The sequence below is a fragment of the Haliotis rufescens genome, unplaced genomic scaffold, assembly GCF_023055435.1.
Source record: "Haliotis rufescens isolate VD_foot unplaced genomic scaffold, xgHalRufe1.0.p SCAF_4, whole genome shotgun sequence".
NCBI lineage: Eukaryota > Metazoa > Mollusca > Gastropoda > Lepetellida > Haliotidae > Haliotis > Haliotis rufescens.
In genome coordinates, this window is record NW_025964112.1 from 30,021,751 (window position 1) to 30,046,218 (window position 24,468).

Here is a 24,468-nt window from a genome sequence, read left to right on the forward strand (position 1 = left end):
TCAATGGTAGGAGATGTGGGGAATGGACAATTGTGAGTCTTATAACAATGTCTCCCTTTGTGAGGAACAGGCATGCTAAAAGCTCTACTGGTAGAGGCATTTAAATCCGCATTCATTTTTGTGACCACATTTTCAGTGAAAGATGGATATGGGCATGTATGAAAACCTTCCCTTTTTTCCACAGGATTTTCATAACCAGCCCTTTCAATAAGCACCGGATCCTCTGCCTCATTGCTTGGTGGCTTTACAGATGGGATCAATTGAAGGATTTCATAGATGATATCTCTAAATGAGTAGTCACTGGGTTTGAACATGAGCGTACTATTAGTATCCTCCTGAGAAGCGTACGTACAATCTTGAGAAGCGCCAGTAATATCCTCTCGGTCGTACCCCCCGGGCTCTTGCCACTGGGATGAAACGGCATCACGTGGTTTATGGCTATCTCTCTGCTGCGATTTCTGGCTCGAGCTGCACGAGGATTGTGCTGTATAACTATAATAGCTAGGTGATGCATAACTGTCCGAGCTATAGACGCGATTCTCGCGTGTGACTAGCTGAAGGAGCACGCTTGGTATAATAGGAACTCTTAGCACAATTTTCCTTACTGTAGGGCGTGTAAGATTGATATGTCCGCCTGGAAGAATGGTGTTTATTTCTGTGAGATTCTCGTGCTACATGTTTCTTTTCCCGAGAAACACGGGATGAGATAGTGCTATCGTGACTACTTTCCCTAGATACAACGTGCCTTTTGTCCTGGGAACTTTCTGACCTGTGACGATGTAAATAGGACTTTTGTTTGCTATCTGAATCATGTGACCTAGATCTTGTCGTATTCTTCAGATCTGCATGTTGTTTTAGTTTATTTATATCCTGTGATATCGCTTGGAAACATTTGTCAAACATTTCAGACATGGATGTTGTTAGCGATTTCAGACCATTCAGTCATACTCAAGAGGGAGAACGGAATAGATTTGGGCTCCAATGTTTCTTTAAACCCATGAGTGACCAAACTACCCGTAGCACCCGGGCATAAGGCTGCGGTCCCAAGACCAGAGCTGGATGCCTGCTCCTTAGTTTTGGGTGGGTGGGTTGAGCAACTACATTTTTCCCTCAAAAGGAAAAACCGGGTTCTCTTTATTCATCACCTCTTTTGAGCCCGTGTGTTTCTCTGAGGAAGTCAATTTACCTGAGAAACAACACTTTTCCACATTTGATTTAGATTTAGTTTTGGTTTTGGGAGAGAACGATGCATACTTTTTGTCCGATGATCTTGTCTTCCTCCTGGATTTTGATTTGGGACAATTTAAGGCTTTATAAAGCTTGTCAAATTTTTCTTTTGACAAGTCCTTGCAGTACGTGCATCTTGATCTTGAAGTGCACGTGCTCTTTCTACAAGTACTACATCTAGGGTGAGGGTCCCCGATCGCTTGATCAGTTCCACACCCAGAGCAGACTCCCGATGACGGTAGTGGGGAGGCATCCATACCCCCCAATACGTAAACTAAATCTACCTACTTACGTCAACGATCTTGCTTCTTATACCACCGTTTCAGCAATCTTGACTGACGAAGGTCGTCTGCTGCAAAACTTCACGATCGTAGATTGTCTCCTATATCCAATGATGATCGTAGGTTGACTATTGTAATCTTTTTAGATTTATACTAGCTGTGAATTATTAACCGAAAAACGTATTTGGATTGATGAGCAAAAACTTTGCTTGTTGATCCAACATACACGGGAAAGAAGTGATGTTTTCCCGCCTTGCACATGGGCAGATGCAGTTTGACAAGGGATAGGGTTTACCTCAAGACTATGGGATAATTGGCAGTGAAGAGGACATCTGTTGAAAAATCTAAAGATTTTATAGTGTGATTATTGCCAAAATGGGAATTTGTGGCTATGATGTAATAGAGGTAGGATATTTGTAGGAATTATAAACCCACTGATGCTTGAGAGGAGGGGCTGTCGCATTCATATTGAGTCGCATTTTTGGCTAGAGGCCAGCGGTAGCATTCTTTTGGAGACGCATTAATTTAAAGGTTTTACAGTATATGACGGCGGCCTGTAAATAATTGAGTCTGGACCAGACAATCCAGTGACTGATATCATGAGCATCGATCCACACAATTGGGATCGATGAAACGCATCAACCAAGGCAGCGAGCCTGATTACCCGAAGAAGGTGTCTTGTAAGCTTCTGTGTATGTGGAAGGAATTCAGGGGGATGGGATGGCTGATACAGGTGCTTCAGTCACTGTGATTAATGAAAAATATCTTCATTTGTTAGACTTTCAAGTAAATCTTGAGGAAACCAATAGTCGTGTATGGTCAGCAAATTCACAGGAAAACTGGATAAGTGGTTACACTTACATGAATATCCAAATTGCAAGAATAAGAGGATAAAGGTATTTGTGTGTCCTGATAGTTGTTGTGATCTGATTATGGGTGCTGACTTTTTATAAATCATGAAAGCGACAATTGATGTGTCCCAAAATTACACATTATGAAAATAATGCATGGATTTCACAGATTCCACATGGAGACCTGTCAGAAACTGAGTCAAAACAGTTGAAGGAGATGTTGAAATAACCTGATGTTTTCTCTGAGGATGATTACGATCTAGGATGTACTAACTTGGTCAGATTTGAGATTGATACTGGCAATTCAAAACCTATCAAGCAGCCTCCAGGTAGAGTACCATACCATAAACAAGAGGAAGTTAGAAAAATGATTCAAGAAATGCAAAATCAGGGTGTTAATGAACAATCTACGAGTCCTTTGTCATCACCAATTTTGATGGTACCCTAGAAAAATTGAGAAACAAGATTTTGTATTGATTTTCGCTGTTTGAATTCTCACTTGAGAAAAGACAGCATGCCAATCCTTTGTATTGATGATACGTTGGATAGCCTGTCAGGATCTAGGCTGTTCAGATTGAAAGTCAACCTGAAGATAAAGAAAAAACAGCTTTTTCTACACCTTTTGCGTCATACCAATTCACTAGAATGCCATTTGTGGTAACAAATGGTCCTGCATGTTTCTCTAGACTTATGCAGAAAGCACTACAGGGCTCGAAAAAAATGTTCAAGCCTACTTATCCTGCAGGGCAAGTACTTTTTATTTTGTACTCGTCCTGCCAAATTTTCACTTGCCCTAGTGCTCAATGCTGAATAGACAATATCATGTATCATGTACCATGTAACCACTGATAACAAAGTAAATAAATTGTTTCGAGATTTATTTTTTGTTTTTATTTCCACAGTAAGACAATATTGAATAAATTAAGGAATAATAAGTTAAGTTATTTTGAACAGTTAAGTTATGATGAAAGACACATCAGTCTGTCACTGTAAGTGTGATATAAATAAATTAAATGAAGCTGCAGGGGAGTTACAATAAACAGTACTGTAGACCCCAAAGTTCAGAGCAAAAGTTTCACATCAGCCTGTCACTCTGTCAGGGTGATTGTGGAAGAGGAGACTCCTGGAGATGATTCTGAGCAGTTTCTTTCTTCAACACATCTGCTATAGATTGGGTGAATGCCTTGCAAGTATGATCATTCAAATAATTTGTACCAAGTATTACACCATTCTTAGACTGCAACTGACAAAACTTGGAAATTTTGAAAATGGTTCCCCTTCTATTGCAACATTGTAGGCTGTTGTGAAAAGCTTTTCATAAACTTCACTGTTTTTTTCGTCAACTTTTTGCATTGACTTGGCAAACTGCGCAGTCTGGGGTTTGTCAAATTTTTTATCATGTTCACAGCACTGAATATGCTTCCTACTTTTAGTGTGAAATTTCAAAGTTTCTTTTCTGAAATTATGATGTAAACCAGTTACGAGTCCACGTTTGGGATCAGATAGTTTGGGGTATTTTCTACAGACAGTGCAATACAACTCGCTGTCATCATCGTCAAATTTTGCCCATTCAAATTCACTCAACCACGCAGATTGTACAACACGTTTTCGCTTTTGTGTATCGTATTGTTTTTGACTAAGTTTTCGTTTCTCCGCCTGTGCAGTCAACTTTTTGTCGGCACGACCCTCCGACGAGAAAAACTTTCTCATATCCGCCATTTTGGTTTAGTTAGCAACCGGCCACTTACATCAATAAATAAAGACTGGTTTCAGCGCAAAGCCTGCGCAAAGATACATCAAGAGACAAACCTCAGCCTAATTGTTAATGCTATACGCGACATAAATATCGATCGGCTGAATGGCCGTGATTTCCGTGTCAATAAATCGCACATCAAAACAAATATAAATTAAACTGCTGTAAGTAACTGCTCGTCCGTCAGGTCGAGTATTTGATAATTTTAACTTGCCCGACATATTACCACTCGTCAATACGAGTGGACGAGTGGATTTTTCAAGCCCTGCACTAGCTGGAGTGAGTTACACCTGTTTGATCCATATTGAAGATCTGATTGTCATAGCAACTCTCACAAGTAATATATCATTGAGAAAGGCAGGGCTGAAGCTTAAACCAAAGAAATGTCTACTCTCTAAAACAGAAGTGATCCTGCTAAGACTGAAGCTGTCTGAAATTGGCAAACCCCACCAAATATCACTGAATGGAGATAATGTCTGGGCATGGGCTCATATTTTCGTTGATTTGTGAAGAATTTATCATCTATTGCAGCACCCTTACCCAAACTTTTAAACAACGGAGAGAAATTTGTATGGACTGCAGAGTGTGAGAACTCTTTCTCAAGATTAAAACAATTACTAACTGAGGCTCCAATCTTATCATACCTTCAATTTGATAAGGAATTTATTTTTGAAACAGATGCAAGTATTACAGGAGTTTTGTGTCAAATTCATAGTGAGAAAGAAACTGTTATTGCATATGCTAGCAGAGCTCTGAGATGCTGCACGATGAGGTAAGAACTAGTTGCTGCTGTACAAATGTGTAAATATTTCAAACATAATTTGATCACTTTGAAATGGTTATATAATTTCAAGGATCAGGAGGATCAAGTTGCAAGATGGACAGAATCTTTAGCAGAATTTGATTTTCGAATGAACACAGACCAGGCCTGAAAAATGGAAATGCAGATGAACTGTCAAGAAAGCCTTGTTCACAGTGCCATCAAGATTTTCTTTAAGAAATTTCTGTTGTCAGCTGCATACTGAGTGGGAGTACAATGAATGGACAAACAGAAATGAACCTGAAATAGAGAAGCAACGGGAAGACAAAGTATAGAGTGAGGTATTGGCATCGGCAAGACTGGAAACACATCCACAATGCGTCAAGAGAAATGCAAGGACTCTGGTCTGAATGGGAAGTGGTGGATGGCATTTTGTTTTACAGATGGGAATCAGGAGATGAAAAGGCTAGAACCAAGTACCAAGAAATTGTGAACTGTTCCAGAATGTATGAGGAAAGAAATAATGAAACTTTGCCACGACAACCCAACATCTGGACATTTAGGACATAAACACACACACTTGATAGAATAAGATTCTTTTGGATAAGCATGAAACGCAGCGTGAAGGAATGGTGTGGTAGTTGTATGCAGTGTGTGTAAGGGAATGCTTGCCAACCTCAAAAAGCATGGTTAAAGAAAACAACTAACCCAGTTGTTCAACCACTAGAAAGGATTGCCAGATACAGAAAGAGGTAACCGTTTTATTGTGGTGGTTATGGACTATTTTACAAAGCATGAGGAATGCTATCCTATGCCAGATTTGAGAGCACAAACTGTCACAAAACATCTTGTGTATGGGTCTGTTAGTAGATATGGAGTCAACATTCTGACCAAGGGAGAAACTTTGAATCACTTGTACTCAAATCTATGTGTGACAGACTTGGATATGGTATCACAAAAACACACACAAGTCCATGACACAAGGCAAGTATGTTGCCAAAAATCAATGTGACTGGGATGAACATCTACCTCTGGTGACAATGGCTTATAACTCCAGTGTACACAGTTCTTCCAAGTATACTCCAAACTACCTTGCTTTTAGTAGAGAGATTAACCTACCAATAGATATCATGTATGGACTAACAGGGGAACAGGCAAATGTGGAAGAAAAGGGGATTTTTGTGGAAGAAATTGAGTCCTGGATCCCCAAGGCTTATGAAATAGTCAAGAAAAATCTACAAAGATCATCAGAAAGTGTATTATGATCGCAAATCTCATGCTAAACCATTTCAAGCAGGGGACCAAGTCTTATTTTTCTGTCCTTCAGTACCAACTGGAAAACGCCATAAATTGTATCTACACTGGGATGGACCATATCAAGTTCTTACAAAGCTTTCTGATATGATCTGTAGAATTCAACATGTATCTGACCATAAGAAGATGGTAGCAGAAATAGGAATTGCACAGGAATAGACACAAATTGTGCGATAATTTTTTAAATAACCACCCATTCACACCTTCATTGAATGCCAACCCTGTGCCTAAGATTGGAATAGTTCATTCAAGTGAAAAACTCAAGTAATGGTTTCACTGTCTTTCTCAATGAGGAAATGAAGAACACCTCTTTAACAGACGTTAGTTAGCTTCTGTACTACACAGCAGTCCTCCATTAGAGGAAGGGAGAAGAATGAGATGTTCCCTATTGTGGCGACCCGTGAAGATTTCGGGGTAGAATAGGTCTCCAGCAACCCATGCTTTCTGTAAAAGGTGACTATGCTTGTCGTAAAAGGCGACTAACAGGATCGGGTGGTCAGGCTCGCTGACTTTGTTGATGCATGTCATCGATCCCAATTGCGTGGATCGATGCTCATGATATCAATCTCTGGATTGTCTGGTCCAGACTCAATTATTTACAGCCTGCCGTCATAAAGCGGAATATTGCTGAGTGTGGTGTTAAACAACAAACCAACCAACCAACCCTACTGTGGCTGAAGGACTATGTTCAGTGAACCATGAATTCTAAATACATGTATGCTATGTCTACAACATGTATAAGTTACAGGCATCCTCCATTGTAGATATTGTGAATACAGTGAAATTAACATTTTTTTTGGAGTACTGTGATATCAGTGTCTTGTAGTTTTTGTGATTATTTCTTTGCACCTTTCGATGGAATGTTATATGTACAGTGATGTTACTGAATGTGTACTCTTATCAGGTACATGAATCTTGTTCAATATTGACATGATAAGCCAAGTGAAGCACCTTGTTAATGTGTGTACATATAGGCCTACAGACATAGATAGGTACTTATTCTCTTGTGAGCTCATTTTGACAATCTTCATGTACATTACTCAAGACATTTTAATCTTTGTCACTAGAGCAGTTGTACATACACCAGGGGTCCAGAAATGGTCATATGCACCGGACAAGTCCGATTGGGAATCTCAAATGTCTGGTTCAAAATATTGCTTATCGGACATTTAATTTTTTCTGTCCGCACATTTTAAAAAACAAACAACACTACCTTCGGGGTATAAACAATTGATGAGCGTTATTGTATCCCTTCAGCGAATTCAGGTGAATGAACTGGTATAACAAACTTGGTCAATAAAAGTATGAAATTTGATATAAAACATCACTAGACATGATAATTTACCATTTAAAAAGGCATTGTTTTATATGCAGAGATTAAGATTACTGTGTGTATTTTCTCGTAAACTAAGCTGGAAATAGCAATCAGCTGTGCACTTGTTTCCTCCCAATCTACCGGTGATTCAGTTAAAACGTACCCAATGATACGACTTCAAAGAATTTTGATGCAATGGTCGGAAGAAATTGTATCTGAAATTATTACCGTATTTTATCAGGAATCATATATTCCAATATCGTGTTAGTTTAGTTATATTTAGTTGCAGCTTCCACCATATATACTTAAAATTATAAGAACCATAAGCGTAGCACTTTGGTACAGATGGTATGCAGGATATTTTTTGACGTATGGAACAATTTTGACCAGTCACCATAGGGACTTCCTGCGCTACATGTATTTCGATTGCGAAAACGCTATGTTGACATTTAATTGTCAAACTGCCTCAAATATGACTTTTAGCAAGTCATGGTACGGCATTAATGATATTTGTATCCATTCTCTTGCAATTAAAGTTTGTTTCAAGGCGTCAATAGCGGTAATCTGACTGTGGTTGCTGTAAATAAGGGTGAGTTGTGAGATTTACTGATCACTTCACATCTGATGTTGCCGAAATTATTGTAAACATTTTTATAATTATTGAATGAAATTTTGAATATAATTAATCAAATATATTGCAAACATTAGTCCAGATAAACAATGGACAATTTTTTTTATTACCAGATATTATAATAATAGGACTAATTGCGTACTTCAGTTCGGATTTGTTGACTGGTATTTCCGGTGTTACTTGATCGCGGTGATCAGCTGATAATGTTTTCTGAGATGGGGGAAAACATCGTGTCATTGGAAAACTTGAGTTTATTAAAAACGTTAGAAAATTTTGGGAGCCATGCTTTACGGCGCTATAACCCAAGCGCCTAATAATGAGGGAACACTGTACATAACAACTTGCAATATGTGTGAAAAGTCCTTCTAAAATATGCTATTTGAAGGGGGCATGGCATGAATGCAAATGTCTTATTGGGATTTTAAATTTTCCGGACCCCTGACATACACAATATTTTAATATCTCACAGGGATGTGAGCAATGTTTCAAAGGGGGGAGTAATGTTAAATTTAAGAGTTAGTTCATAAATATAACAAGATCTCGCGAGGGCAAAGACTCCAATCAAGATGGCGCCGCCCAGCTAGAGATCACATTTGAAGTCGCCAGGGAAACTGCTAACTATCTGTGTGATAGTATATGTGACAAAAACGAGGTAGGTTGTTGGGGAAATGACGGTTAGACGTTAGTTTGGTTGAGAGTGCTGCTGTGTGCGCACGTTATCCTATATGTAACCTATATATATATAATAATAAACAACCTTGACTCAAGATATCATCGTTGAGTCATCTGGGCCATATTCCGATCTTACACAACCATGACATGTTGCAATTGAAGCCACCAAGTGAATTCCTGATGAAAGAGGTGTTATTGGAGTGTCTTGCTGATTCACAGTTATCCAATTTTGGATAAATCTCAGAAGTAGTCTACCTCTGGGAGGAGCAACATCCCATCAGTAGGGTCTGCCAGATACAACAAGATGTTCCGCTTTCACAAATCTGTCTTCAAGTGGGGATATCAACATCAGCTGGGAGTTGAACACAGAGATGATGTACTGGCTCCTCTGAGTGGGATACTAACATTAGCTCGGAGTTGAACACAGAGATGATGTATTGGCTCCTCTGAGTGGGGATACTAACATCAGCTGGGAGTTGAACACAGAGATGATGTACTGGCTCCTCTGAGTGGGATACTAACATTAGCTCGGAGTTGAACACAGAGATGATGTATTGGCTCCTCTGAGTGGGGATACTAACATCAGCTGGGAGTTGAACACAGAGATGATGTACTGGCTCCTCTGAGTGGGGATACCAACATTAGCTGGGAGTTGAACAGAGATGATGTACTGGCTCCTCTGAGTGGGGATACCAACATTAGCTGGGAGTTGAACACAGAGATGATGTACTGGCTCCTCTGAGTGGGGATACCAACATCAGCTGGGAGTTGAACAGAGATGATGTACTGGCTCCTCTGAGTGGGGATACCAACATCAGCTGGGAGTTGAACACAGAGATGATGTACTGGCCCCTCTGAGTGGGGATACCAACATCAGCTGGGAGTTAACACAGAGATGATGTACTGGCTCCTCTGAGTGGGGATACCAACATCAGCTGGGAGTTGAACACAGAGATGATGTACTGGCTCCTCTGAGTGGGGATACCAACATCAGCTGGGAGTTGAACAGAGATGATGTACTGGCTCCTCTGAGTGGGGATACCAACATCAGCTGGGAGTTGAACAGAGATGATGTACTGGCTCCTCTGAGTGGGGATACCAACATTAGCTGGGAGTTGAACACAGAGATGATGTACTGGCTCCTCTGAGTGGGGATACCAACATTAGCGGGGAGTTGAACACAGAGATGATGTACTGGCCCCTCTGAGTGGGGATACCAACATTAGCGGGGAGTTGAACACAGAGATGATGTACTGGCCCCTCTGAGTGGGGATACCAACATTAGCTGGGAGTTGAACACAGAGATGATGTACTGGCCCTTCTGAGTCGGGATACCAACATCAGCTGGGAGTTGAACACAGAGATGATGTACTGGCCCCTCTGAGTGGGGATACCAACATTGGCCGGGAGTTGAACACAGAGATGATGTACTGGCCCTTCTGAGTGGGGATACCAACATCAGCCGGGAGTTGAACACAGAGATGATGTACTGGCCCCTCTGAGTGGGGATACCAACATCAGCTTGGAGTTGAACACGGAGATGATGTACTGGCCCCTCTGAGTGGGGATACCAACATCAGCTGGGAGTTGAACACAGAGATGATGTACTGGCTCCTCTGAGTGGGGATACCAACATCAGCTGGGAGTTGAACACAGAGATGATGTACTGGCCCCTCTGAGTGGGGATACTAACATCAGCTGGGAGTTGAACACAGAGATGATGTACTGGCTCCTCTGAGTGGGGATACCAACATCAGCTGGGAGTTGAACACAGAGATGATGTACTGGCTCCTCTGAGTTGGGATACCAACATCAGCTGGGAGTTGAACACAGAGATGATGTACTGGCTCCTCTGAGTTGGGATACCAACATCAGCTGGGAGTTGAACAGAGATGATGTACTGGCTCCTCTGAGTGGGGATACCAACATCAGCTGGGAGTTGAACAGAGATGATGTACTGGCTCCTCTGAGTGGGGATACCAACATTAGCTGGGAGTTGAACACAGAGATGATGTACTGGCTCCTCTGAGTGGGGATACCAACATTAGCGGGGAGTTGAACACAGAGATGATGTACTGGCCCCTCTGAGTGGGGATACCAACATTAGCGGGGAGTTGAACACAGAGATGATGTACTGGCCCCTCTGAGTGGGGATACCAACATTAGCTGGGAGTTGAACACAGAGATGATGTACTGGCCCTTCTGAGTCGGGATACCAACATCAGCTGGGAGTTGAACACAGAGATGATGTACTGGCCCCTCTGAGTGGGGATACCAACATTGGCCGGGAGTTGAACACAGAGATGATGTACTGGCCCTTCTGAGTGGGGATACCAACATCAGCCGGGAGTTGAACACAGAGATGATGTACTGGCCCCTCTGAGTGGGGATACCAACATCAGCTTTGAGTTGAACACAGAGATGATGTACTGGCCCCTCTGAGTGGGGATACCAACATCAGCTGGGAGTTGAACACAGAGATGATGTACTGGCTCCTCTGAGTGGGGATACCAACATCAGCTGGGAGTTGAACACAGAGATGATGTACTGGCCCCTCTGAGTGGGGATACTAACATCAGCTGGGAGTTGAACACAGAGATGATGTACTGGCTCCTCTGAGTGGGGATACCAACATCAGCTGGGAGTTGAACACAGAGATGATGTACTGGCTCCTCTGAGTTGGGATACCAACATCAGCTGGGAGTTGAACACAGAGATGATGTACTGGCTCCTCTGAGTTGGGATACCAACATCAGCTGGGAGTTGAACACAGAGATGATGTACTGGCCCCTCTTAGTGGGGATACCAACATTGGCCGGGAGTTGAACACAGAGATGATGTACTGGCTCCTCTGAGTGGGGATACCAACATCAGCCGGGAGTTGAACACAGAGATGATGTATTGGCCCCTCTGAGTGGGGATACCAACATCAGCTGGGAGGTTTAACACAGAGATGATGTACTGGCTCCTCTGAGTGGGGATACTAACATTAGCTCGGAGTTGAACACAGAGATGATGTACTGGCTCCTCTGAGTGGGGATACCAACATCAGCTGGGAGTTGAACACAGAGATGATTTATTGGCTCCTCTGAGTGGGATACCAACATCAGCTGGGAGTTGAATACAGAGATGATGTACTGGCTCCTCTGAGTGGAAGAAAACTTGAAAGCTGTTTGGAGCCGGGAATTGAGCTAGCATTGAGGATTACATCAACCACCAGCCAGGTCACTGGTTTGTGAGTGGAGACTGAATCGAGCCAGCAGAGCTATGGGGACACTACTGGGTCCCAGAATAGCTAATAGGACTGCACTGTATCTCAGGATAGCTGTCAGGAGTGCACGTGATCTCAGAATAGCTAATGGGACTGCACTGTATCTCAGGATAGCTGTCAGTACTGGGTCTCAGAATAGCTAATGAGACTGCACTGTATCTCAGGATAGCTGTCCGGAGTGCACGGGATCTCAGAATAGCTAATGGGACTGCACTGTATCTCAGGATAGCTGTCTGGAGTGCACGGGATCTCAGAATAGCTAATGGGACTGCACTGTATCTCAGGACAGCTGTCCGGAGTGCATGGGATCTCAGAAAAGCTATTGGGACTGCACTGTATCTCAGGACAGCTGTCGGGACTGCACTGGGTCTCAGAAAAGCTATTGGGACTGCATTGTATCTCAGGGTAGCTGTTCGGAGTGCATGGGATCTCATGGGATGGGATGCATCTTGACTTTTACAGTCAGTTAACTCTCATACCTCAGGGAGCATAACACCAGATGAAGATCCAAGAAATCATTCGATACGTAAAATCTATAGCGGGAGTCCATATTGGCTCACTAGTGTTAGATCTTATCAATGTCTTATCTTATCTAAGTCACACTGGTACAATAAACTGTCTAATTCTCAATCTCAATAGATCTACACTGATGCCCATTTTGCTGCAGTGGAGTGAGTAGTACTGTACAGCTTCTTTATCATTGATATATACAATATTTGTCAGCTCACTAATTTAAAAATTGTATTTAAACCACTTGTCACTGCTTGAACAAACTTTGGTGTCATAATTGATGGGAACATGTATGTGAAATTTCAGCTTCATTGGTCCATTGGTTTTTGAGATGATGTTTTCAGACCCTAGGGAGCATTTCAGAGAATTAAGAACAAGCTTGAAGTGCACAGGTCAAATCAAGGTTAAAATTTAGATATTACACAAATGGAAAGTATAAGATGAGCCCCACTACAAAGTACACATATAAACAACTCAAAAGAAGTTACGGAACATCCAATGTTTTCATGACTATACTCAAAGTGTCATGGTAGGTGGGTATTGCAACACAGCCATCCAATAGTGGGTGTTCTTTAACTTCTTTTGAGTAGTATATACATTTTATTACATTGTGAACAACAAAGGCTGATTAATGTTTTTCTCAATACTGCTACCTTGGGGACATGTTGAAAATTAGATTCTAAACTCCACAACAAATACAAGCATCATCATTGGTAGGAAATATGTTTCAGCTTCATTGGCCTGGTGGTTTCTGAGGAGAAGAATTCATATCACTACCTATGCTGTCAGACCCTGGACATGACATAAGCTCACTTGACTGTCATTCAGAACTACATCCGAGCGCAGAATGTCTACACTTGAGTTTATCAATACAAAATAGATGATAAAAATAGGAAAGTCTAACTCACAAACAACATTTAATTGTTCTTATTTTCTTTAAACAGAGACACTTGTTGTTTAATGAAAGATTTCATAAAACCGGTTTGTCTAAATAATTGGTGTGACAAACTACTGAGCATTGGACAGAAAATGACATACCTTTCCTTGTCCCCTTTGTACACTGACATTCTTGCAGGAGATCTTGTTGCTGTCAAACTGATCTGCAAATATGGAATGAAGTAGACATCATTTGCATAAATAATTCACATTATCATGATCATGATACAAACGTAAACAGACACTTCATCTTTTTCCTTTGATGCACCAAAACTTATTGTGTATCAAAGCATCATGGGCATGCCTCCAGCTCAACAAACAAAAAGGCTGTACTGTCTATGGACAATATTTCTGTTTGTTGCAAGTAGGACTTCAAACAGAAAGTCCCAAGTGTCTTACATGTTGAGATAGTACTGGCACTTAGTGCCAAATGATTATATCCTTCTTAAAACTGAATCAATACATTTCTTTGTCCAATGAACTATGTTTTTGATAGGGTCTCTCATGGCCTTCACCTTTTACAAACTGAAACCCAGATGTTTCCCATCAGAAAGCTGAACAATGCCAAGATGAGTACAAGGTACCTTGTATGTCAAGTTGAGGTGAAATCTCACCACAATTATGTTTTTGTTGTAACATTTAGTGGATATTTCATAATCAGCAAACATCATCTTCAATTTGAACCAATAAGATGACAGGAATAAAGTCGCAGACATTGATGCTCTAACAAATAGGTAATACTACCACATGTGAATAGGTAATACTACCATATGTGAATAGATAATACTAACACATGTTTTGTTTGTTGTTTAAAGCCACACTCAGCAATATTCCAGCTATATGACGGCGGTCTGTAAATAATTGAGTCTGGACCATACAATCCAGTGATTGACATCATGAGCAACTGGGACCGATGACATGCATGAACCAAGTCTGCGAGCCTGACCAACTGATCCCGTTATAACCTTGCAAAGTCGCCTTTTACGGCAAGCATGGGTTGCTGAAAACCTATTCTACCCCGGTTCTTCACGGGTGATGTAAATAGGTAACACTACCACATGTGAATATGTAATACTACCACATGTAAATAGGTTATACTACCACATGTAAATAGATAATACTACCACATGTGAATTTGTAATACTACCACATGTAAATAGGTAATACTACCACATGTATTTACTACCACATGTGAATAGGTAATACTACCACATGTGAATAAGTAATACTACCACATGTAAATAGGTGATACTACCACATGTGAATATGTAATACTACCACATGTAAATAGGTTATACTACCACATGTAAAAAAGTAATACTACCTCATGTGAATATGTAATACTACCACATGAAAAAAGGAATACTACCACATGTGAATATGTAATACTACCACATGTAAATAGGTAATACTACCACATGTAAATAGGTTATACTACCACATGTAAAAAAGTAATACTACCACATGTGAATATGTAATACTACCACATGTAAATAGGTAATACTACCACATGTGAATAGGTAATACTACCACATGTAAAAAGGTAATACTACCACATGTAAATAGGTAATACTACCACATGTGAATAGGTAATACTACCACATGTAAATAGGTAATACTACCACATGTGAATAGGTAATACTACCACATGTAAATAGGTAATACCACCACATGTGAATATGTAATACTACCACATGTAAATAGGTAATACTACCACATATGAATAGGTAATACTACCACATGTAAATAGGTAATACTACCACATGTGAATAGGTAATACTACCACATGTAAATAGGTAATACTACCACATGTGAATAGGTAATACTACCACATGTAAATAGGTAATACTACCACATGTAAATAGGTTATACTACCACATGTGAATAGGTAATACTACCACATGTGAATATGTGATACTACCACATGTAATTAGGTAATACTACCACATGTAAATAGGTAATACTACCACATGTGAATAGGTAATACTACCACATGTAAATAGGTAATACTACCACATGTAAATAGGTAATATTACCACATGTAAATAGGTTATACTACCACATGTAAATAGGTAATACTACCACATGTGAATATGTAATATTACCACATGTAAATAGATAATACTACCACATGTAAATAGGTTATACTACCACATGTAAATAGGTAATACTACCACATGTGAATATGTAATACTACCACATGTGAATATGTAATACTACCACATGTAAATAGGTAATACAACCACATATGAATTGGTTATACTACCACATGTAAATAGGTAATACTACCACATGTGAATAGGTAATACTACCACATGTAAATAGGTAATACTACCACATGTGAATAGGTAATACTACCACATGTGAATATGTAATACTACCACATGTAAATAGGTAATACTACCACATGTAAATAGGTTATACTACCACATGTAAAAAAGTAATACTACCACATGTGAATATGTAATACTACCACATGTGAATATGTAATACTACTACATGTAAATAGGTAATACTACCACATGTGAATATGTAATACTACAACATGTAAATGGGTAATACTACCACATGTAAATAGGTAATACTACTACATGTAAATAGGTAATACTACCACATGTGAATATGTAATACTACAACATGTAAATAGGTAATACTACCACATGTAAATAGGTAATACTACCACATGTGAATATGTAATACTACAACATGTGAATGATCTAATACTACCACATGTGAATTGCTAATACCACCACATGTGAATAGGTAATACTACCGCATGTGAATAGGTTTGTTTGTTGTTTAATGCTGCACTCAGCAATATTCAAGCTATATAATGGTGGTCTGGAAAATTATCGAGTCTGGACCAGACAATCCAGTGGGCGACATCATGAGCATCAATCCACACAATTGAGATCTATGACATGCATCAATTAAGTCAGCGAGCCTGACCACCCGATCCTGTTAGTCACCTCTTACAACTAGCATGTAAATAGGTAATACTACCACATGTGAATAGATAATATTACCACATGTGAATTACCTAATACTACCACATACAATATAGGTTGGTTGGTTGGTTTGTTTGTTGTTTTATGCCGCACTCAGCAATATTCCAGCTATATGACGGTGGTCAGTAAAAAATCGACCTGAAATAATCGTCTGGACCTGACAATCCAGTGATTGACATCCAAGCAATTGGGATCGATGACATGCATCAACCAAGATCCCGTTAGTCGCCTTTTACGGCAAGCATAGTCACCTTTTACAGCAAGCATACTACTCATAAGGGAAGCCGGTGGGTACTAAATGTTCTTGTGAATTACAATTTTTTCTGTAAATAATAAACTTGTCTTTTCATTGCTCGCCAGAACTACTTTTCATTTGTTTGTTCTTTCAGTCTCACATGGAATTAGATGTGGCATAATTCTAGATTAAATATTCCGTGTCTCGAACACATGACTCTGGCAGTGAAATGCTACAATACTAAAAACAATACAATCCTACAAAGTGCGCAGTTACTTCCCTTTTCATGCGCACTACTTTACTGCGCATCTCATGTGTTATGGCCATGGTGGCAAAATAGAGTTTGTGTGCTTGTCTTGCGGTTTGCAAATTTGGTCAATGAAAGCATGATATTTACGATAAGACATCACCAGACATGATGATTTACAAATTCAATGGTATATGAAAACTGTCTGCCGCCAATGTTTTGTACAGAGATATTGAGATTACATGTGTATTTGTCTTGTAAAAATAAGCCGGAAATAGTAATTAGCTGTTTCACATTTTCTCCCCTATTTTAATATAATATATCATTACTGAAAAGAAATTTGAATAGTGATAGAAAGAAGACCGAAGACTTTGTATCTCTAACAACTAATGTTCGTTTTAAGGTGACTTCATGGTGAGTTCATGTCATTTTATACACAATTTCGCCAAATATAATGTAAACAAAACTGAATGAAATCTTGGATCAATGTAATATAATGGATAACTGAGAGATAGAGTTGTCGCCCCTGATGTGTGGAAGTGGGAGTGCGAGCTCGCAACAAAAAACCGAATTATCAGTTCAATTATTCGTTTGTGTCATCCTACATTCATCTAAAAGTTCCGTTGTGCACCAGAGAGCTAATTAACCCCTGCAATGGGCATTGGAACAGAGCTTTGGCGAGCCCGTATCAGCAACTTCGCACAACCATGTGGGAAGGGTGGACAACGCCATCTTGGTCATTATACCCCATAACACAACATGGACAGACGACCTCGAGCTTCGGTATCGAATTGTGTGCACAGTGCTAATCTTGTTAAGCATATCAGGAGTTGCTGCAACAGTGTATCAAACCAGTTGTGAGGCTGTTCTGTCACATGGCAAGGTATGCATTGGCCCCACATTGCACGGACTCCCTCGGCTAATTGCCAGATGCGTTGAGAAGGTAAACTATGAGTTTGAACAATTTGCTAGTAGCATTTTTCTCACTTTGTGTGGCGATATAGAAGTAAACCCAGGCCCAAATGATAGCGATAAAAATCTAGATACACAGAAGCTACAACGAGAACTTTTGTCAGAAATTAGAGCGATGAAGACTGATATATCTAGCATGTCGAAAGAAATTAAAGGACTACGGTCCGATACCAACAAAGTGAATGATTCACTTTGTGAGATTAAATCGGACTCAGAATGTCTAAAATCATCATATGATATTATGAGACTTGATATTGACGATGTGGCTGGAAGATTTGACAGACTTGAAGACAGGTCACGTGACGAAAGTGTTATTAGTGAATTGAAAGATGTGCAAGAGAGATTTGATTATGTTGAGAACGAACTGGATAAACAGGAACAACACAGCAGAAAGAACAACGTGATACTGTATGGCATGTCAGAGATGCCCCATGAATCTACATCACAGTGCAAGGAAATGGTGTGTGAAGTATTAAATAATAATTCTAAATCAGGTGATCCACAAATCAATCATGATTCCATTGCAGCAGCGCACAGATTAGGATCTGTGAGTTCCGGATCAGCAAGCAAGTCTCCTCGGCCAATGATTGCTAAGTTCATTTATGTAGAGCACAAGGTTTGGGCCTTAAAATCTTAGAAAGAATCTCATCGGTATTTCTAATGACCTTGCCATGAAACAGCGTAATGTGCTAAAGAAGCTCAGAGAGAACAATAAAGTGGGCTACTATAAATATGGAAGGCTGGTTGTTAAAGAAGGTGATAGTCATTCTACCTCGAAAGATGGATCTGCAAATGAGTCTACTAATGTTCATGGAGGTGGTGATACTAGTCGCACCAACGCCAACAGTGGTGACGAAAGTCGTAGACGTCTTAGATCTCACGCTCAGCACCCCCATGAGGAAGGATCCAGGAAATAGGGGTGTGGCCGAGCCCATGGTGACATTTGTGACAAGTGTGCACAAAGACTAAACTTTCTTTTTTGGAATGTCAGCGGATTGTTGACAAAGATAGTGGACAATAACTTCATTTCTTTTGTCGATACATTCAACATTATTGGACTCACAGAGACTTGGGTAAAAGACATTGAATTTGTGGATGTATTCACAGATTACATTGCTTATAATGTAAATGCTATCAAAACTGCCCAGTATGGTCGTTTATCAGGCGGAATTTCACTATTAATTAGAAAATCATTAAAATCTTTTATAAAGTATGTGCATATTGGTGAAAATGCGGTATTCATTGCATTTAATAAGTCCTTATTTGTTCATGAAAAAGATATCTTGTTGTGTTCAGTTTATATTAACCCAGATGGGTCGTCATGGTATGACAGTAGGAACTGTAGATGTGGTATCACTTTATTTCAAGAAGATTTATTTGATGTCCTGCAGAAAGTGGGCGATGTTGATATAATTCTTGGTGGCGATTTTAACGCTCGGACAGGCACAGATGTGGATTTTGTAAATGATGATATAGCCGAACACTTAAATATAAATTTCTTTGATTTTATGTGTGATAGTCTCAATATTACTAGGCATTCATGTGACAAAAAAATCAACAAGTATGGCCGAAAATTGTTGGATCTCTGTGCAACTTTGAATCTGAATATATTAAATGGAAGAGTGGGTCGTGATGCCGGTACAGGTGATTTTACCTATATCAGTTCCACAGGAACAAGTGTGATTGACTATATTATTGCTTCCAGCAACCTGTTTTCTTTGTGTGATAGCTTTAATATTGTTTCGAGAGGGGAATCCCCCCACTTACCGGTCTCATGTTCATTTCAATCACGTGTTCAGTCGGCAGCACATGCAGAGAGGCAAGAAGCACGTGCTGGTGCAAGTGCCAGTTATAAATACATGTGGGACACTGACAAGCTGTCTGATTTTAGGGACAACCTTATGTCACCAGGTATTTTAAATATGTTAATATCATGCTCTGACGTAGCTATGACTGATATTGATGCAGCTATAGACAAACTTACCACAGCTATATGCTCCGCAGCTGACTGTATGAAAAGGGATCTGTCCATAAAACCGAAGTCACAACCTTGGTATGATAAGGAATGTGTTTACTCCAGGATGGAAAGAGATAGACTTTTGAAAGTATTCAGACAACTCAGGGACAATATATCTCTTCAGAACTTTATTACAGCCCGTAATCTGTACACAACTATTCTTAGGAACAAAAAGAGACTGTATGCTGAGAAGATTAGAGTTAAATTATTGTCACACATTAATAATGCTAAAGATTTTTGGAGAATATTGAGAGATTGTTTATCATCTAGTAATAATATATCACCTATATCTACAGTCATGTGGTATGAGCATTTTAATGATTTGTTTAATAGTTCTGTTTATTCGACAGACCCACATGAAGATGCTGGTGAAGTTGACAATGAGTGTTTTGATGACGTTGTTAAACCATGTGGAAATACCTTGACTGATGATGTCTCTAAGAATATTTTAGATTCACCTATCTCCCGAGAGGAAATATTAAAAGCAATTTCACAGCTTAAATGTTCAAAGTCTGCAGGGTTGGATCATATAATACCAGAGTTCTTTGTGGCTGCTCAGGATATTTTAGTCCCATATATTGAACTTGTCTTTAATATTATTTTTGACACAGGTAGCTTTCCACATTCTTGGTGTACTGGCATAATAATTCCATTACATAAGAAAGGTGATACCTCCTTACCCAATAATTATAGAGGAATAACTTTATTGAGTGTATTTAGTAAACTTTATACTTCAATTTTAAATAACAGGCTATCCTTTTGGTCCAGTGCATATGATAAAATTGTGGAATCCCAAGCTGGTTTTCGGAAAGAATACAGTACAATAGACAACATTTATATTTTACAAGCATTCAGCGTTATTTAGCAAAAAAGCATGGCAAAATTTATGCATTATTTGTAGATTTTAAAAAGGCTTTTGACCTTGTTGATCGGTCTAAATTGTGGTCTATATTAATGCAGCAGGGTGTATCCACCAAGTTTTTACTTTCTTTAAAGTCTATATATAAGTGTGTTAAGGCTAGTGTAAGGTCAAATAATATTTTCTCTGAAGAATTTCATTGTCCTCTTGGCTTAAGGCAGGGATGCGTCTTAAGTCCATTATTATTTTCTATGCTTATAAATGAGTTGGCAATGGATATAGAATTATCTTGTTCAACAGGCATACAGCTTCATCCTGAACTTATTCAACTATTTTTGTTATTATTTGCAGATGATGTTGTTTTGCTTTCTGACACTGTTTATGGTCTCCAGAAACGTATTGATACGTTAAAATATTTTTGTGATACCTACCATTTGTGTGTTAATCTGGAAAAACTAAAGTCATTGTTTTTAAAAAAGGTGGTGTTTTATCAAAGTATGAGAAATGGAACTTTGATGGTTCCAGTCTTGAGTGTGTAACCTCGTACAAATATTTAGGTTTATCTTTTACAAGAACTTTATCATGGGGTAAACATGTTAAGGTTGCAGCACTACAAGCTAAGAAAGTACTATGTGGCATACTGAAATCTCTGTCCAACTTTAAGCCCATACCCTTTGATTTATTTTTAAAAATATTTGATACCAAAATTAGCCCAATTTTGCTATATGGAGCAGAAATATGGGGTCTGAGTCCTGAAATATGTAATGATATTGAAAGTATCCACATGATGGCTTGTAAGCGCTTTTTAGGTGTTAAGGTCTCCACCTCAAATCACGTTATAAGAGGTGAATGTGGCCGATATCCTCTATACATTTATGCTTATAAAAGAGTGGTTAAATATTGGTGCAAAATTTTGAAAATGCCAGAATCTAGATATGTAAAGAAATGCTATAATATGCAACTGCAAGCTGTAAGTAATGGTAAAGTAAACTGGGTTTCCAAAATTAGACACATAATTGTGTCAGCAGGATTTGGTTTTATATGGGATCAACAGTGTGTTGCAAATATACCTTTGTTCATAAAGGATTTTTTTGTGAGGCTAAAATTATCGTACCAACAAGACTCGCATTCAGCTATACATGAAAGTTCGAAATCATATTATTTTTCTTTGTATAAGCAAACATTTGGTGTTGAAATGTATTTTACAAGGCTATCATGTGATAAATTTAGAAGTATTATGGCACGTTTCAGATGTAGTTCTCATCATCTAAGAATTGAATCAGGTAGACATAACAAGGAACCTAGAGAAGAAAGAGTTTGTACTGTCTGTAAACATGGTTATATCGAAGATGAGTATCACTTTATTTTAATTTGTGATTGTTATCAAGCCTTGAGGTCAGAATATATATCCTTGCATTATTATGAGTCCCCGACAAGACATAAGTACAATATGTTAATGTCATCTACCAACCCATTTACTGTTAAGAAACTACCCATGTATATTCTGAAAGCTATGAATCTAAGGCAAAGTCTGTTGGGATCTCCAACTCCCATTACCACACTGTAACCATTGTATCATGGGCCTATGGCCTACAATACATCTGAATAAAGTGAATAAAAAAATAAAAAATAAAATAATGGATAACAAACGTTTGTGCAGAAACAACATGAAAGAATATTGCTAAAAACATGATAATATATACACAATATACATGATATATTCATAACTACAGTATTGGCATAATAGTGGGGACTGGCTTAGTTGCTGCCTAGGATATAGTGATGGGTGAAGACTCAAACCCATTAACCTGAGGGTGAAGAATTGAACCCAGCACACTAAGTAAGCAAAGGGATCATTTGTGACCAACTCGTGTTATTCCGGGACAAGCCAAATAGAGATTCATGCCCCTCTCGTGGCCATTTCTGCAACCGGGTTCTATCTTAGCACAAATGGGCTTACTTAAAACAATTTTCAACTCCTTGCGTAATGGTTCACATATATTTCCCCATATATTATATATATTTCAGATGCAATTTAAAGCACATCGGGACGTGCGGAATTATTCAGTATGATTGAATACATTTAACTGTGTCTTGGGTATTTTTTTAGATTTAAGACATATGTAAAATCAAAACGTATTTCTCAGGGATTCTTTGATGAAGAACTTAAAATCATACGTTCATTCTGATTTGTCGTATTTTCTTGCAGGTTACAGAAAGAGGAGAGTGGTGACAAATACATAGGGACATATATGGGTGAAGAATCGAACCCAATGCCTGAGGCTGAAGAATCGAACCCAATACCTGAGGGTGAAGAATCGAACCCAATACCTGAGGGTGAAGAATCGAACCCAATACCTGAGGCTGAAGAATCAAACCCGATACCTGAGGCTGAAGAATCGAACCCAATACCTGAGGCTGAAGAATCGAACCCAATACCTGAGGCTGAAGAATCAAACCCAGCAGGAGTATGTCGGTGAATTGGGGGCCCATAAGCAATCTGAATGAAGCTTTTGGATTGAATTGACACCCTGATAAGAAAATATCCTCTGGAACCGATCAGCCCCTGGTGGAGTAGGGGATGGAGGCGGGTAATTAGAATTTGAAGAAGCAAAACAACAGTGCCAGAGAACAGAGGAATAGATGTGGTTAACGAAGAGAACGTCATTGCCGCTTGACTGCGCTTGCATGAAATACAGAGAGAATTATGGGATTGTTTATAACAGCAAAACCAAAAAATATGAAATACGATGTTTAGTACATTTAAAACACTGGATGGTGATGAGAATCTACAGGATATATATACATGAAATATGGAGATATAAAGCAATAATAAAAAGGTTTCAAACGTGTGTAAAGTATTCCAAAATTTGGAATGTACAGGAAATGAAAATGGAATTGAAATATATTTAGAAATGGCAAACGTAAGTAAGTATTATGTAAATTTGGAATGTACGGGAATAGAAAATGGAATTTTGACAAATAAAAATAGCAACATACATAAAGCATAATATTAATTGTGAAATTAGCAGGGAAGCTAAGAGAATTGCACGCACAAACTAAAATATATAAATTCTCATTAAGTCCAGAAACACAATAAACACTTTTATAGCCAGATATTGTAGTTACAAAACGAACTTGTGTATGTTAGTACAGGTTTGTTAGTGTGCTCATGATAACTTCTTATATTGTGAAATCAAATCAAAGCTCCATGTATGCATATATTTTGCACACACTGGTAGTCCTAACAGTAGTCAAATACTGTATTCCAGTATTTTACTCATCAAGGCATACATCAATATAGTGAGGCCCTTTCCCAGGTTGATTGTACACAAATCTTTATTTACACTAATTTGAACAACCCAAAACAACCCACCCCAAAATCCTACGTCCACCTGCACTATATTTTCAAAAGCCATTGCCTGAGATTAGTTAGAACCCATACTTATTTTTTAAGCCTTAACGGCAGACATATTCAGCAAATCCTTCTTCAGCAAAGAAGGAGTTAAAGTCACAAGTCGTCTGTAGTACAGTTGCGTTGCGTTCAAGTTCAACAAATGAGGTGTGGATCAGGACTGGAGATACAGAGACACAACATTCAAAAATGAT

At 39.1% G+C, this 24,468-nt stretch overlaps 1 protein-coding gene across 1 annotated transcript in view; it reads right to left on the reverse strand.

The window, feature by feature from the left end:
• The window catches only part of LOC124150131 (histone-lysine N-methyltransferase EZH2-like), a 200,873-nt gene that overhangs the window by 59,205 nt on the left and 117,200 nt on the right, over positions 1–24,468 (reverse strand). Inside the window, exon 14 of the mRNA XM_046522056.2 lies at positions 13,624–13,685. Within this exon, the coding sequence (XP_046378012.1) occupies positions 13,624–13,685 (62 nt within the window). The remainder of the gene's footprint in view (positions 1–13,623; positions 13,686–24,468) is intronic.